General features: G+C 54.2%; 1 protein-coding gene across 3 annotated transcripts in view; it reads right to left on the bottom strand.

Annotated features, from left to right (window-relative positions):
* Nucleotides 1-14,565, bottom strand: part of PDE4C (phosphodiesterase 4C) — a 49,076-nt gene that overhangs the window by 13,490 nt on the left and 21,021 nt on the right. For 2 of the 3 annotated variants that reach the window (XM_031948213.1, XM_031948214.1), the window contains exons 2-5: nt 1,441-1,632; nt 1,231-1,267; nt 937-1,007; nt 794-846 (exon numbers count right to left, since the gene is read on the bottom strand). In XM_031948213.1, the coding sequence (XP_031804073.1) occupies nt 794-846; nt 937-1,007; nt 1,231-1,267; nt 1,441-1,632 (353 nt within the window). Of the gene's footprint in view, nt 1-793; nt 847-936; nt 1,008-1,230; nt 1,268-1,440; nt 1,633-5,015; nt 7,281-14,565 lie in introns of those variants that run through there. The other variant, XM_031948215.1, reaches the window with a different exon arrangement.

The following is a 14,565-nucleotide window of genomic DNA, read 5'->3' as shown; positions in this document are numbered from 1 at the left end:
TAAGGTTTTAACTAGAGTAGACATTCTCTGTTCTAAGGGCCCTCCCAGCTCTGATCTCCCAGGTTCTAAGGGCCCTCCCAGCTCCCACATCCTGGTTCTAAGGGCCCTCCCAGCCCTGACCTCCCGGGTTCCGAGGCCCTGTCTCGAGATGACCCTCTCTGTTCCTCAGGTCCCTCCCAGCTCTGATACCATAAGCATCTTCCTGGACTTGCTGCCAATTACATGCAAATTAATGATCGATTCTGGGTCCAGAGTTCAGACCCTATGTCCGAGGGATTGTTGGAAACGGGCCTGGAATTGTACTTGGGGGAGATTGGGGACTTTTGCCCAGTTATTTTCTGTCCCTCTCTGCTACTCTTTGCTGTAAGGGAGGCTCTGGGAGAGGAAGTGGGAGCAGGGATACACTGGAGAATCGCGTTAATATAGAAACCAGAGGGTGATGAGAGTGTCGGGCCGGGCCGCAGCGACTGGGAAGGGGCTCACCGAGGACGGTGTTTCCCTGAGGAGACCGCTGCGGGGGAGCTGGTGGCTGGGGGGGGGGGGGGGGGGGGGGGGGGGGGGGGGGGGGGGGGGGGGGGGGGGGGGGGGGGGGGGGGGGGGGGGGGGGGGGGGGGGGGGGGGGGGGGGGGGGGGGGGGGGGGGGGGGGGGGGGGGGGGGGGGGGGGGGGAAGCTGACACGCAGCGTGGTAGGACTTTCCCACAGGCCCAAAGGTGGGGGTGGCCGAGGACCCCCTGGCTCAGAACCCGATCTTGACAAACGAGGCCCCAGCACCAAGCAGGCGGGCCCATTTACCTGGCAGCGGCGGGGCCCGGCAGCCAGAAGCAGGGTTGCTGTTTGACACTCTCCTGCAGATCACAGAGGCCAATTTAAGGTCAGGTGGGGCTGCACGGCCCCCAGGCCCCCTCCCCCAACCCTCCGTACACGCACGCGCTCACTTGGCCACGCGGTCCTGGAGGCGGGTCAGCACGGCGAAGTTGCTCCTGACCGTCCGAAGGCTGGCCAAGACCTGAGAGGAAGGCGGTATCCGCTGAGCCTCCCAGCCGGAGGAGTCCCTGCTCAGCGGGGCAGGGAAAGAGGGCCCTGGGCCGGGACTACTTAGGAGAGAGACATCTGGGGGCGGAGACCCTCACAGCCCCGGGGCAGGCCCAGAGACAAGGGGCCCATTCCACGCCATCCCACCCTCCGGCCCTCTCTCTCCAGCAGGGGCTGGGACATGGGCTGGCACCCACCTGGGCAAATGGGGTCACAATCATGTCTTCTCCATGTCTGCAGGGGAGAGAGAAAGTCTGTTAGGCAGGCAGTGGGGAAGAAAGGGGCAGGACAGAGGGTGGGTGGGCTTCTGGCGTTGGAGCGCGCATCTCTTCCTGGGCTGCCGCCGAGGGGCCCCCAGGAACGAAGGATACGCCCCCAGATCCCCCCCGGCCCAAAGAGGAACTCACAGGTCGCTGGCAATTGATGAGTTCCGGGACATAGCCTTGGGGGAGAGGTCATAGTCGCTGTCCGAGCGGTAGAGGAAGGACTCCCGCCTCTGACTGTGGGGGAAGTTGCCCTGGATGATGAGGCCCGAGCTGGGACTGGTCTGTGGATCCAGCGGGCTCCTTCCTGAAGACAGGCCATTCTCAAGGTCGAAGCTGTGGCCGGGGGAGAGGCAAAGGGGCTGAGCGAGAGGGCGGAGGTGGCTTCTGATCCTCCCCTAGAAATCGCAGGACCCCCTGCGAGCCCCCATCTGCTCAGCTATACGCCTGGGGCTCACTTCCCCCTTGTGTCTCTGACTTTTCCTCGGCCCCCAAAACCAGGGGCCAAACCCTGAGTCAGCCCGGGAAGCCGGCCTTTGGGTCAGGCTGACCCATCCTCAAGAAGGCCGCAAATTCTCACCCAAGGAATCGGACCTTGTTTGGGATCACAGGAACCAGAGACAGATAGGGGTATTTTAACAAATAAAGAAACTGAGGGGAGGGAGACCCACAAGGTCCCACACAGACACTGCACTTAAGGCTTCTGCCCAGATCTCATTTCTAGCCCTGCTGCTCGGAGCCGGAGGACATTAGAGCCAGTCCACACCCTTCACCTCATCCTTGATAACCATCCATCCCTAACCCCGACACCCCAGCTCCAGAATATTGAACTCAGAGGAGAAAGGCCGATTATCCTCAGGGCCTACGACAGACCCTGAACGTCCAAGGGACTTAACAAATGTTTGCTCAAGGAGAGCTTGAAGACCTCCAGTGACGGGAGCTCAGTACCTGCCCAGGCAGTCTCTCCACTGCTAAGCTAGAGTTGTTCCTTACAGAGCCTAAGACTGCCCAGTTTCTCCTCATTGTGACCAGTTCTGTTCTCCCAGCAGGGCAGATCTGCCCCCTCCTCCATGAGAGCCCTTCAGAGAAAGGCTCTCCCTTCCAGAAGTCTACTGACTGTGCAGTGCACATGCTAAGTGCTTACTGTATACAGATACAAAGTTGAGAAGGCTTCTGCCCAGGTCATGGGGAAGCTCCACTCCATAACCTAAACAGGGAACACAACATTACATGGAAAATGTCACCAGGAAAGGCCAAAGGCGGCCCACGGTGAAGGGGAAGAGCAGGACTGACAGACGCAGGGAAGCCTGCCTGGGGGCATCCCGAGCCATTCACTGAGGGACACTTGTCTTCCCCTCCATCTGCCCCACCAACGACACGGCCAAGTCACAGACCAGAGCCTTCTCAGAGATCAGCGCAGGCCCCGCCACCAGGACTCCCCCCCTCTCCAAGGTCCTGCAACAGGCTTGACTTCCAGGATAGATGGGAGCTGTTCCCCTTCCTCATCCATGGCCTGCTCAGATAAGAGGGGGAGCGCTGGCTCAGGGCCCCATCCCTCCACTTCTCCGCACAAGTCTGGGGCCTCGTGCCCTGCGTCTCTGGGCAGCTGTGTCGAGAACACTGGGGCAGAGGACGAGGAAAAGGGCAGGGGCTAAATAAAACATGGCCAGGTCTCCCCCTCCTCTGCCCACGAATCCTGGATCTAAAGAAGTGGTTTTCCTCTCCTGCTCCCTACCCCCACCCCAGAGGGCCGGGCTTGGGGCGGGGGGGGGGGGAAGAGGGGGGCTGTGCTACTTCCCCGGAAACCACGGAAGGCCTGCGGTGAGAGCATCTCTGAGGAGCAGAGGGGGTGGGGGGCGCAGCAAGGAGCACGTGACAGTGTTTGAGCACCGGGGTCAGTGCATCCTGTATGTGTACCACCGGGGGGCCAGGGCACATACCAGTGTCTATGTATACTGGGGAGACCCCAGGAGTACTCCAGGCCAGTGACTGTGCACCCCACAACAGGTACCGGTTTGTTACTGTGGTCCATGTGCCGGGACATGTACCAGTCCCCAAAAATACATGGTATGAGAGCAACCCCCAAAGGGTCTGTGTAAGCTTACTGTAAGAGTAGTCTGGAAAGAAATGAATGAGCATGTATTACAGACTTCCAACGTGTCAGATGCAAAGGCAAAATGGAAACAGTTTCTGCCTTCAAAGGGCTCACATTCTCTGTTTCTTTCCTCAGTGTCTCTCTCACCCCTCCCCACCGCCACATACCTGGACACTTTATCTGTGTGGCCATGTGAAAGCTGAATTTTTTTCTCTGGGTTCACACATTCTCATACCTATATATTCATTATATATATAATATGTGTATTTATATTGTATGTAACACATTCTGTACTATGTATTTGTAGGGCAGGAATTTCCTTTTCCCAGGCCAGCCTTATCATCTGAGACCTGCCCCTAGAAGGGGTAAAGGGATATCCTTTCCCACAGGTCATGCTCTCTGAGGGACAGAGCCAGGGAAGTCTTGGGGAGTAAGGAGAAGGCACATCTGTGTGAAGGTGAGCTCTGGGGCCCTGTGATTTCAACCTCTTTTCCCCCCTCCTTCTCTCCTACAGGCAGGGTACTGACCTTGCCCCTATTCAGTCCCCTGAGGCTGGCAAAACTCCCAGGATCAGGGTTGGCCTGGACTTCTGTCCCTCGGGGGCCAACATGAGCTCAGGCAACCCTGGGGTGGAGGAGTCAGATCACCTCAATGTGCCCCTAATTATCTCTTCCCAGTCAGGAAAGCTGGAGAAGATCCTCTCTTTTCAGGGGGCACATTTCTCTAACAGGCCCCTCTCAGCCTCTCCTTCCCTCTCTATCCCCCCTCCCCCCGGGGCTAATCTTAGGCCAGAAGACAGCTGCAGCCCCTACTTCTCCCTACCCACGTGGTACCCATAGCCTCCAGAGACCGAACATAAAGAAGAGGCCGTTAGAACAGTGTCAGAACTGGGGAAATTAAGCCCCAGGGGGAATTGGCTTGCCCGAGACGACACAGGCTCTCATTCCAAGAGCCCGGTCCCGAGGTGTTTATTTTGGTTCCCAATTGAGCAGAACCGTCCTTAGAATATAGACTGGGAGGCTTGTGGCAGAACTGGAGGGCTGGAAGAGACGAAATAAATTCAGAATGTCTGATGTAGAAGGCACTGGCCCTTAGAAAACCGAATGTCAGGTCGGGGAGGGTCCTTGCATCATGGAACCCGAATGTTAGAGGCGTAGATCTGTGTGCCATGGGACAAAGACTTTCAGAACTGGAGGGGGGGTCTCAGAACGTAGAATGCCAGAGCTGAGAGAGTCCTTACAACCGAGAACGTCAGAACTGGAAGGGACTTAAGAGCAGCAGAGGTGGGAGGGAGGGTCCTTAGAACAGAGAACGTCAGAACTGAAAGGAACCTTCGCGCAGAAAAGCGAGAGCGGAGAGGGACAGTCCTAGGAACAGAGAAACGTCAGAACTGAAAGGGACCTTCTAGCAGAATAGCAGAGCAGGGAGGAAAGGATCCTTAGAACTGGAAGGGACCTTCCAACTTAGAAAGCTGGAAAGGACCTCAGAACGTGGAACACGGAATGCCTGAGCTGGAAAGGCCCTTCCACGCACTACACAGGACGTGAGGCAAGAGTGGAAGCCCCGCTCCCGCAGCCTCCCCCCGGTCCCGATCGGGGCTCCCAGCCCGCCCCCAGGGCGTTACCGTCGGCGCTTCCCCACGATGTCAATGGGCCGGTTGACCGCGCAGGGCGAGCCGAGGAGGTGGGCGCCGCCGCCGCCGCCGCTGCCGAGGCGCAGCAGGGTCGGGGGGCCACCCCCGCTGCCCGGCGGCAGGTTCATAGTGGCGCCCGGGCCGGAGCGCGGGACTCACGCCTTCTGCGCCTTCGCCTCCGCCCCCTCCGCCTCCTCCTCCCCGAGCGGCGGCGGCGCTCGCAGCAGCTGCTGGGGGCCCCGGAGCGCGGCGGGGACATGGCTCGCGGCTCGGGCCGGAGGAGCCGCGGGCAGCCGCGCAGCGCTGCGCTCCGGGCCGGGGGCTCCGGGCTGGGGGCGCATGCTCGGGACTCTTTCCCCCCTCCCGCCCCCCCGCCCCCCGCCTCCCGCCTCCCACCGCCTCCTCCCGTGTGGCGCTCGGGGTTGGGCAGCGCCTAGCAAAGAGGATCCCGGCAGGGGAGGGGGGGGGGCGCGCGCCGCACAACGGGGTAGCCGAACTCGGCCACGCGCCCCCCTCCCCCGTCCCTCCTTCGGCCGCGCGCTCCGGCCAGCCCCCGCTGTGACGTCAACCTTTCGTTCTTAACTCTGCACTGCCCAGAGACCCCGGACCCAGAATGTTGCCGAGCTGAGAAGAGAGCGCGAGGCAAGGGTTAAAAAGCCGGGCTGGGCGGCCCCGGGGGCGGGGGGAGGGGGAGGAGAGTCTGAGGCCGGGGAAACCCAGGGGCTCTGGGGAAGGTCAGTCCGGGGACGTGTCCGCGCACACGCGCACCCAAGGCGGACACCTCACACTGACCACATACTGATGCACACCAACCACATGCGGATACACACAGACACTCACCGATGCTGCCAAATTCAGCTCGGCATTCAGAGACTTCCCAGTTCGACTGGAGCCCGGCTTTCCGGACTCATTTGCACATTCTTCCCCTTTACTCAAAACTCATATTCTCGCTACTACTCACACATTTACATCTCCCGACATACTACCTCCTGTCTCCGTGCTGTCCCCCACGTCTGGAACGCACTCTCTTCTCCCCTCTTCCACATGGAACTCAAACCCAGTGCAAAGTTCCCCCCCCCCCCCCTCCTGAGGCCTTTCATGATCCTCCAGTTTCCAGCTTCCCCCATTGCCTTGTATTTAATGTACAGGTATAGGTTTTGTATAGCTCGTACGTATCGTATAAAACGGTTTTGTAAAAGCTCATACGTGTACATATCATTCCCCCTGAGAGAGTCAAAGGCAGCTGCTTAAAGGATCGTTTCATTTTTGTCTTTTATCTGCGAAGTCTCCTTTCTCCTCCAGCTTCCCCCATGGCCTTGTATTTCTTGTATTTGTACGGGTTTTGTAAAAGCTCATACGTGCACATGTCATTTCCCCTGAAAGAATCAAAGGCAGCTGCTGAAAGGAAAGGATCGTTTCGTTTTTGTCTTTGATCTGCGAGTCTGCTTAAGGAGATGCCGCCCGAGAGCGGCAGAGTTCCCCTGCCCCATATCAACGACCAGTGGACTCGTCTCCGGGTTCTAGCCCAGAATTTGGCACATGGTAAACATGCTTATCGATCGATACACGCTGGCACATTGAGATAACGCACAAACCGGGGGATCCTACAAAGAATCCTGGGCTTGTTGTCGTCAGGAGATCCAGGTCACAGAATCCCTTCTTAATTGTGCCTGCCTTCCCCCCATCTCCCGGAGGTGCGTAAAGGAGCCAACGGACACCTCCCGAGGTCCCGAACCCGGCACAGCCTCTGGGCAGGGGACGGCACTGGGTGTGGAGGGTGAGCAGGGAAGCCGGGGATCGCACCGGAGGCGTGGGGGTGGGAGGTGGGGAAGGGAGGCAAGACTACTGGCGCCAGGCCGGAGGCGTGGGCAGTGGAAATCCTACGGGGGGCAGACCTCAGCCTCCCCGCAGGGCTGGGGGCGGGCCGTGGCGAGCTCGGTCACTGATTGGCCCGGGAGTATAGTGAATGTGGGGAAAGGGTCTTTCCCCGAAGACCGAGAGCCTCGGAAGGGGAACCCTGAGGCCCGAAATGCGAGGGGCGGGCGGGCAGGCAACACCCGTGCCAGAACTAGCCCAGCTCCAGCCGCCCGGGTGCTCCCCAAGACCTTAGCCTCAGTTTCCCCCAGGAGACTCGCAGGAAGTCCCTGCAGGGATCAGGAAGGGTTAATCGAGCCCTCTCAGCCCGGGCCGAGGGAGGGATGGAATATTGGGACTTGCAGCTAGGAAGCCGGAGCGCAGACGTCGCGCCCCGCCCATGCCGGCCCATCCCGGCCGGGGCCGCTGGGGGCCCGGAGGGTCAGAGGCAGCGCTTTCCATGACGCAGGAAGCTCTGCGGGGCGGCCGGGGGGGGGGGTCGGGGGTGGGGGACAGACTGGGTCGCGAAGCTGAGGGCCCACAGTGCCTGGTTCTGAACACAGTCATTGGCTCTCTGTGAATCCCGGCGGGGCGGCCCCGCTCCCCCAAGCCCCGCGTCTTCCAGGTCCAGCGCAGCCCCCTTCCCTCCCCAAAAATAATCCTAAGGATAGTGGCGAACAGGTCTGTACGCCCCCTGGCGGGCCGAGACGACACTGCTGCGGATTTGGGGCTTAGGGTCCCAACAGTATCGACCACATGGCTCCTTCCTGTAACCCGGGGACCTCTTCCCCCAATCTAGCCCTGAGATCTTTTCCTTTCCCCCTCTCCGCTGCCCTAAGGACTCCTCTCAAAAACACAATTTTGAGAGTTGGGTGGGATTTCTTTGGACTTTTACCCCATCCCACACAGGAAAGAAATCTCTGTTAACATCTTCCAATGGCCTCGGGCCAGCTTCCAGTCCTTCCTATGGGAAAAGTTGGGGAGGGAAGGTAGCAACCTGGAAGGTTAATGAAGATCACGATTTTCTCTTCTCCCTGAATTCAATATGGGCTGGAAGAGCCAGCCCTCCCTAGCAGCCGCTGGGACCTTGGAGGCTCTCGGCCCAGCCTGACCTTCGCCCGGTGGAGCAAGGGTTTCTCTCCTGGGTTCACATTCACCCCAGGGCGGTGCCCTGCAGATCAAGCCATCAGCTCACAAGGGTGGACAGAGCTGGGAGAAACTTCCTCAACGCTCTGCTCCGACCTCCCTGTTTCATCTTACAGATGGGGAGCCTGAGGCTCTCCAAGGTCATTGGAAGCTAGCGATTAGCTGATGCAAGTGCTTTGACTCCGGAGGTCTTTGCACTATACCATGCAGCCTCCAGGATTAGCAAGACAGGCTTAACATTTTAATTATAAACTCTCCGAGGGAAGAGACTATCATTTTTCATACTTCTGTCCCCAGCAGTTGAGCTGAGGTCTAACATGTCATTCTCCTGCTCAATTACAGCAGCCTTTGTTTGGCATTTAAAACCATTCCCAAATTGTCTCCAGCCTCCTTTTCCGGGTCATGACATATTTCTCCTACCCATACACAGTACAATCCAACAGGATTGACATTCTTGGGGCTTCTCTCCCCCACTCTGCCCCTAATCTTAAAATTCATATTCAGAAAATCAAGGTACAGCCTGTCTCAGCCTCTGTCCCTCAAAAAGCCAGTTCTTGTCTTGACACATTCCCTCCCCCCCCCCACCCCGGAAATTGAGGTTGAATGACTTGCAGCTGAATTTGAACTCAGGTCCTCCTGACTTCAGGACAGGTGCTCTATATCCATTGCACCATCTAGCTGCCCGACACACTTTTTGGAGAATTTGAGGAATCAGAACAGTGGGTGACCCAGAGAAGAGTGGACAGAACCACCCAGTGTGCAAGTAGCCTACAGTGTATTTCTAATAATAATCAGTAGAATCACAGAACTTCATTTGAAAGGGAACTCAGTGTTCATCTTATGAACCAACTCACAATTATGGGCTGATGGGCTGAATCTGAAAATCTAAGTTGAAATCTTGCCTCAGACATTTACTAGGTGTGTGACCCTAGTTCAAGACTCATCAACTTAAATCTCGTTTGCCTCAGTTTCCTCAGCTATAAAAATGACCTAATAACAGCATCTATTTGGAAAGGAAAATTTGGAAAATTCTTCTGAGGATCAAATGAGTTAATTTATATAAAACACTTAGCACTGTGCCTGGTACATTGTAGGAGATTAATAAATGGTTATTCCCTTTCCCTTCCATCTTTATTCCAACTTTGAATGGCAAGTGGTAAAAGTGGAATTTGAATACAGATTTTTCTGACTTGAAGTCTAGCATTCTTTCTGCAATACTACAATGCCACCAGTGACAAGTACATATAAGAAGTGCCGTGAGAAATATTAGGAGGAGGAGGAAAAGGAAGAGAGGAGAAGGAGCAGGAGAAGGAGAAGGAGAGGGGAGGGTAAGAAGGAGAAGAAAAAGGAGCAGGATTAGTCACTGGCAGATGAAGCCCAAGTCTTCTGACCCCCTGCTCAGGACTCCCCACTCTAATAGGTTGCCTCTCAAGATAGTACTGTAGGTTAAAGAGGTCTGGGTTTTGGGCAGGGGGTGAAACCCAGGAGGGAAAATAACAATAATAATCGCTGATCTTAATATTTGCAAGAATCTATGGTTTTATCACAGGTATGGAAAAATGCCATCACCAATATATATTGCAAACCCTCTATGACTTAATAGATATAACCTATAGGGAGTTGCTTGGGATATATAGAAATTAAACAAGTTAGTTGTCTAGATTTACACAGCCAATACAGTTCAGAGACTGTCTAGGAACTCAGCACTCTCTACTGTGGTAAGCTTTTCCTAAGGGAGTGTCTGTGAACGTGTTTGTGTGTGTGTATTTCAATCATTGTTGCTTTTGTAATCCCATGTTTTATAATCCTATGTCTTTTATATCATTCATTTAATTATCATATTCTGAGAAAGTGGTCCTTAAGACTTCCCCAGACTGCCAGAAGGGTCCACAAAACAAAAAAGTTAAAGAGTTAAAAAAGTTAAAAAGGCAGAAGAGAAATCATTGAGGAAATAAATGATCATAAAAGGAGAGGGAGCTGGCCATATATCAAAAGCAAGAGATGACATGTGGATGGACAGCTGAGGCTGTTTGCTGGTGCCCAGGAAATGTAAGAATGCCTCAGGGGAAAATCCGAGGGAGAATTAGGGACAAGGGAGGTACAAGGATGAGAAGGAGGAAGGGTTACTATCTTCACTAAATAGGATCATTGCTCGAAGGAACTGCAGAGTGATGCAGCCCTGCCCCCTCATTTTGCAAAGAAGGAAACTGAGGCCTAGGGAAGATTGCTCAAGATCATGCAAGTAAGTAGGAGGGTCACAATTTGAACTGGGTAACTCCCAAATTCAGTGTTTTTTCAACTGAAGTATGAAGCTGCCTCTGTGGAGGATTATGGGGCTACAAGAAGACTCTGGGCAGCCCATACACCTCTATTACATGTAACACTTGTCCTTTCACTCCACTGAGATCATTCATTCCCAACTGTTAAACTCCATGAAAGCAGAGGCATTTTCCTTTGTATTTGTATTCCTAGTCTTGTCAGCAAGCTTCTATTAAGTGTTTCCTGTGTACCAAGCACCTTGGGATACAAAGAAAGGCAAAAATATGGTCCCTGTTCCCAAGGAGCTCTCAGTTTAATCTCAGTTTAGAGACATGCATGGACAGAACTTTGCATGGACAAGACACATTCAAGATAAATTAGAGAGAAGCTCAGAAGGCAGGCGCTAAGATGACAGAGGGATGGAAAAGTTTCTTGGAGGGGATTTAATCTGAAACCTGGAGGAAGCTAGGGAAGTCAGGAGGCAGAGAGGAGACATGGGGAGGGGGGAACCAGGGAAAATGCTTGGGAGTCCAGGGACAGAGTGTCTTATGTAAGGGCAGTAAGGGGGCTAGAGAGACTGGATTAGAGGTTAAAGGTGCCAGAGAGGAGGGGGACCAGGTTTTGTTTCTTTGCTATTTGTTGGCAATTGCTGTTGACTTGCCCAAGGTCACACAGCTAGTTAAGTGTCAAATCAGAACTTGGGTCCTCCTGGTGGTCTATGCACTGAGCCACCGAGCTGCCTCAGAGAGAAGTTCTGGAGGCTTTGGGAACCCAAAGAGAAGATTCTGCACTTGATCCTAGTTGATTGTGTGTGAGAGAGGGGTCTAGGAGACACAGCCAGACCAGTGGGCGAAGATCACTTTAGCAGCTGAGTGGAGCATGGAGAGCTATTACAATGCCTGGAATGCAGTAGGGGATTAACAGATTCTTGTTTATTGGCTCAGTGCCTTCCCTTGAAATTACCTCCATTTACCGTGTATAGAGTCATCTCCTAGAAGGCAGAGACATTTATAAAGCATTCGGTCCCCCTCAACCCATTTAAAGAGAAGGATGCTGAGGATGAGGGACACTAAGTGCCCATCTTAACTCAGCTACCCAGGGCAGGTTTCAAACTCAGGCTACTCTCCATTGGTCCTGATCTCTATCTGGTCACTAGACCCAGATGGCTCCGGAGGAGAAAGTGAGGCAGGTGACCTTGCCTAGTCCCTCCTCACTGAAATCCAACTCACTCCCAGCGGGTTTAAAAAAAGGAAAACCAATCAAACTCCTGTCCACCAACCCGTGGTTGAAATGGCCCTTTTTGTTCCTTTCCTCATAAATTCAATTCAATTAATGGGTTCAAAAGGCCAAATAACCTTTCACCATTTCCATCCCCAAACCCCCTATTTTTTCCACAAACCTTTTAATAAATTCCCCCCTTAACCCAAGCCCCAAACCCCCCCAAAACCCCCCCCCCTCTTTTTCCCCTTTTTTTCTCCTTTTCCCCCCCCTTCTTGTCCCCCCTTCCTTTTCTTTTCTCCCCTTTTTTTTTCTTTCTTTTTTTTCCCTTTCCCCTTTTTTTTTTTCCTCTCCCTTCTTTCTTTTTCCTCTTTCTCCTTTTCCCTTTTCCCCCTTTCTCTTCTCTCCCTCCTCCCCTTCTTTCCTTCTTTCTTCCTCCCCTTTTTCTTCTTCTCTCTCTCTCTCTCTCTCTCTCTCTCTCTCTTCTTCTCTTTTTTTTTTTCCCCCCCCCTCTCTCTCTCTCTCTCTCTCTCCCCTCTCTCTGTCTCTCTTTCTGTCTCTCTCCCCCCTCTCACACACACACACACACACACTTTCAGGCACAGATGCCACATGTTCAGTCTGTTCATCACAGGTCCACCTGAGCACCCTCCCCCTGTTCCAGTCCCGCCCAGTGCACCCTGGGTCTAGGGGTGCCCTAGAGCTTCAGCTGATATTATCACGCTGGGACTCCAGCCCAGGCACAAAGGGGCCAGTGTGGAGCTGTGGCAGCTGAAGCCAGAGTCGGAGCCTGGCGGCCAGCCTCTGGCCCTCTGCCTGGCTGCCCGCCCATTCCGGATCCGGGGGTGGGGTGCCACCCTACAGACAGGGTTCCATCCTCTTTGTTTGCTCCCAAAGCTGGGGTTTCTGGGCCAGTCCAAGCCCTGCCCACCCAGCCTTCTGCCACCACTGGAAATCTGGGCTGTGTGAGGACTGAAGTTTCCCCGCCCAGACTTCCCTGGCCTGCGTCTCCCTAGCAGTTGTGCTTTCCCAGCTTGTTTAGGCAGGTGCCTACAGAGCTGGGGAGGGACTGAGTCTGCCGGCTGGCCCCCTGCCTGGCCCCTCAGGAGCCGCACATCTGCTCACCCCTGGCTTAGAGCTGAGAGGGCCTGGGAGAGAAGGCTGACCCTGACCCCTTGCTTCCAACTCTGAAGCACAGAAATGCTAGCCTCCCGAGCTCTCTATATTTTCTCCCACCCTCTCCTCCATCCCCACCTCCACCCAGGGGCAAGGGAATCAGGAAGGAAGAGACAGCAGACTCTCCTAAGATTCTCTTCCAAGGATTTCAAGCTTCTTTGGACATCCCCAAGAACCCGTTGCATCAGAGGCCAGCAGCCAAAGTGTATAACCACATAATAGGAGTCCAAAGCTACAGAATCATATGGTTCAATCTCCAAATCGAGCTCAGAAGACATCTAATCCAAGGCCCCGTTTTACAGATAAAGAAACCCAAGACTCAGAGAATGAAAGTGACTTCGAGATCACACAGGCAGTCCATGGCACAGGCAGGCTTTGAGCCCAAGACCTCTGGCTACATTCTCCCCTTGAACTATGCTGAAGCACAGTGACAGCTGAAGTCAAGGGATCTGCCACCTCCAACTGTGTACACAGTTGTGTACAAGTTAGCAGCTTCTCTGGGCCTCAGTTTCCCTGTACAATTTATAAGAGGAAGAAAGTTGGATTGGATGAATTTAAGTCCCTCACAGCTCCATAGCTTCCTTATTTTCTTAATGAGGATGGGAGCTGGGACTTCAGAAGCCAACCTGTCTGGCCCTTGTCGGCCCAAGAATCCCTCCAGCAATAACTCCGGCCTTTGTTGAAGGCTTGTGATGATGGGGAAATGCTACCTCCCAAGTCGGGCCAGTGCACTTTTGGCTGGTTTGAATAGTAGGTTTTTCCTTACATGGAGCCAATATCGGCCTGAAACTACCCCCCCTTCCCACTGCTCCCAGAGCTGCCCTCTGGAGCCAAGCGGAGCAAGGCTAATTGTTCTTCCACATGACAACCCTTCAAATGCTTCAAGACAGTGATTATGCTCCCCCACATACACACCCTTCCCCTCTCCCCACCCTGTCTTTTTTCCAGGCTTTGCTATGTAGCATGGATTCAAAGCCCTTCCCTAGTCTGGCTGCATTCCTCTGTACTCTCCGCAGTTTACTGATGTCTTCCCTAATACCTTCCTCATTCTGGACACCATGTTTCCATTCACTTTTGGGTTTTGTTTTTGTTTTTTTCTGAGGCAATTGAAGTTAAGTGACTTGTCCAAGGCCCCACAGCTAGGAAGTGTTAAGTGTCTGAGGCCAGATTTGAACTCAGGTCCTCCTGACTTCAAGGTGTGGGTGTGTGTGTGCTGGAGAAAGTGGGATGTAGATATTAGAAAGAGGACTCAAGTAGAAGGGATGGAGCTACATGTATAGGATTCCTACCAGATGCAGGTCTGGGAGGAGATACTTCCCTCCTAGTTCTGAGATGGGAAAACCCACTCAGGACCAGCTTAAGTTAGAGTATTAAAACAAGGCCCATAGGGCCTGGGAATTAAGAAGCAGAAAATGGGTCCATAGTGAGCAACTTTAAACTCCTGGTACCTGTGCCCAAACTCCTTGGTACTCAGGCAGAAGTATAGCCAGTTTCTCATTGAGTTGTAGATTTCTACCTCTAGATTCAAGCTGGAAAGACCCTTAGAGATGACCCAGCTCAAGCCCCCCCTGTTCTCGAGGGGCGAATCCAAGTTCAGTAACTTTCCAAAGAACAGACAGGAACAGAAGTGGGTTGTGAACCTAGTTCTGAGTACAAAACTTTTGATTCTACCACTAGAGGCACAGAAGAAGGGTCTGATGAGGGGGGTGATCCCAGAAAGGGGCAGCCAGGAAAGGGAGAACAAGGAAAGGTTGGGAGATTTGTAAGTCTAGACTCCGTTGGTCCACTGGCAGAGGTGTGATATCAGGTGCAAAGGGGACACGTGAGTTTGGGCCCTAAAGCTGCCCCTTTCCAAACATTTGGGGGGTCTCCAGAGGCCTGCTCCAGG

The sequence above is a fragment of the Sarcophilus harrisii genome, chromosome 1 (assembly GCF_902635505.1).
Source record: "Sarcophilus harrisii chromosome 1, mSarHar1.11, whole genome shotgun sequence".
Classification (NCBI taxonomy): domain Eukaryota; kingdom Metazoa; phylum Chordata; class Mammalia; order Dasyuromorphia; family Dasyuridae; genus Sarcophilus; species Sarcophilus harrisii.
Note: the sequence above shows the minus strand (reverse complement) of the source record. Positions and strands in the feature narration are given on the sequence as shown.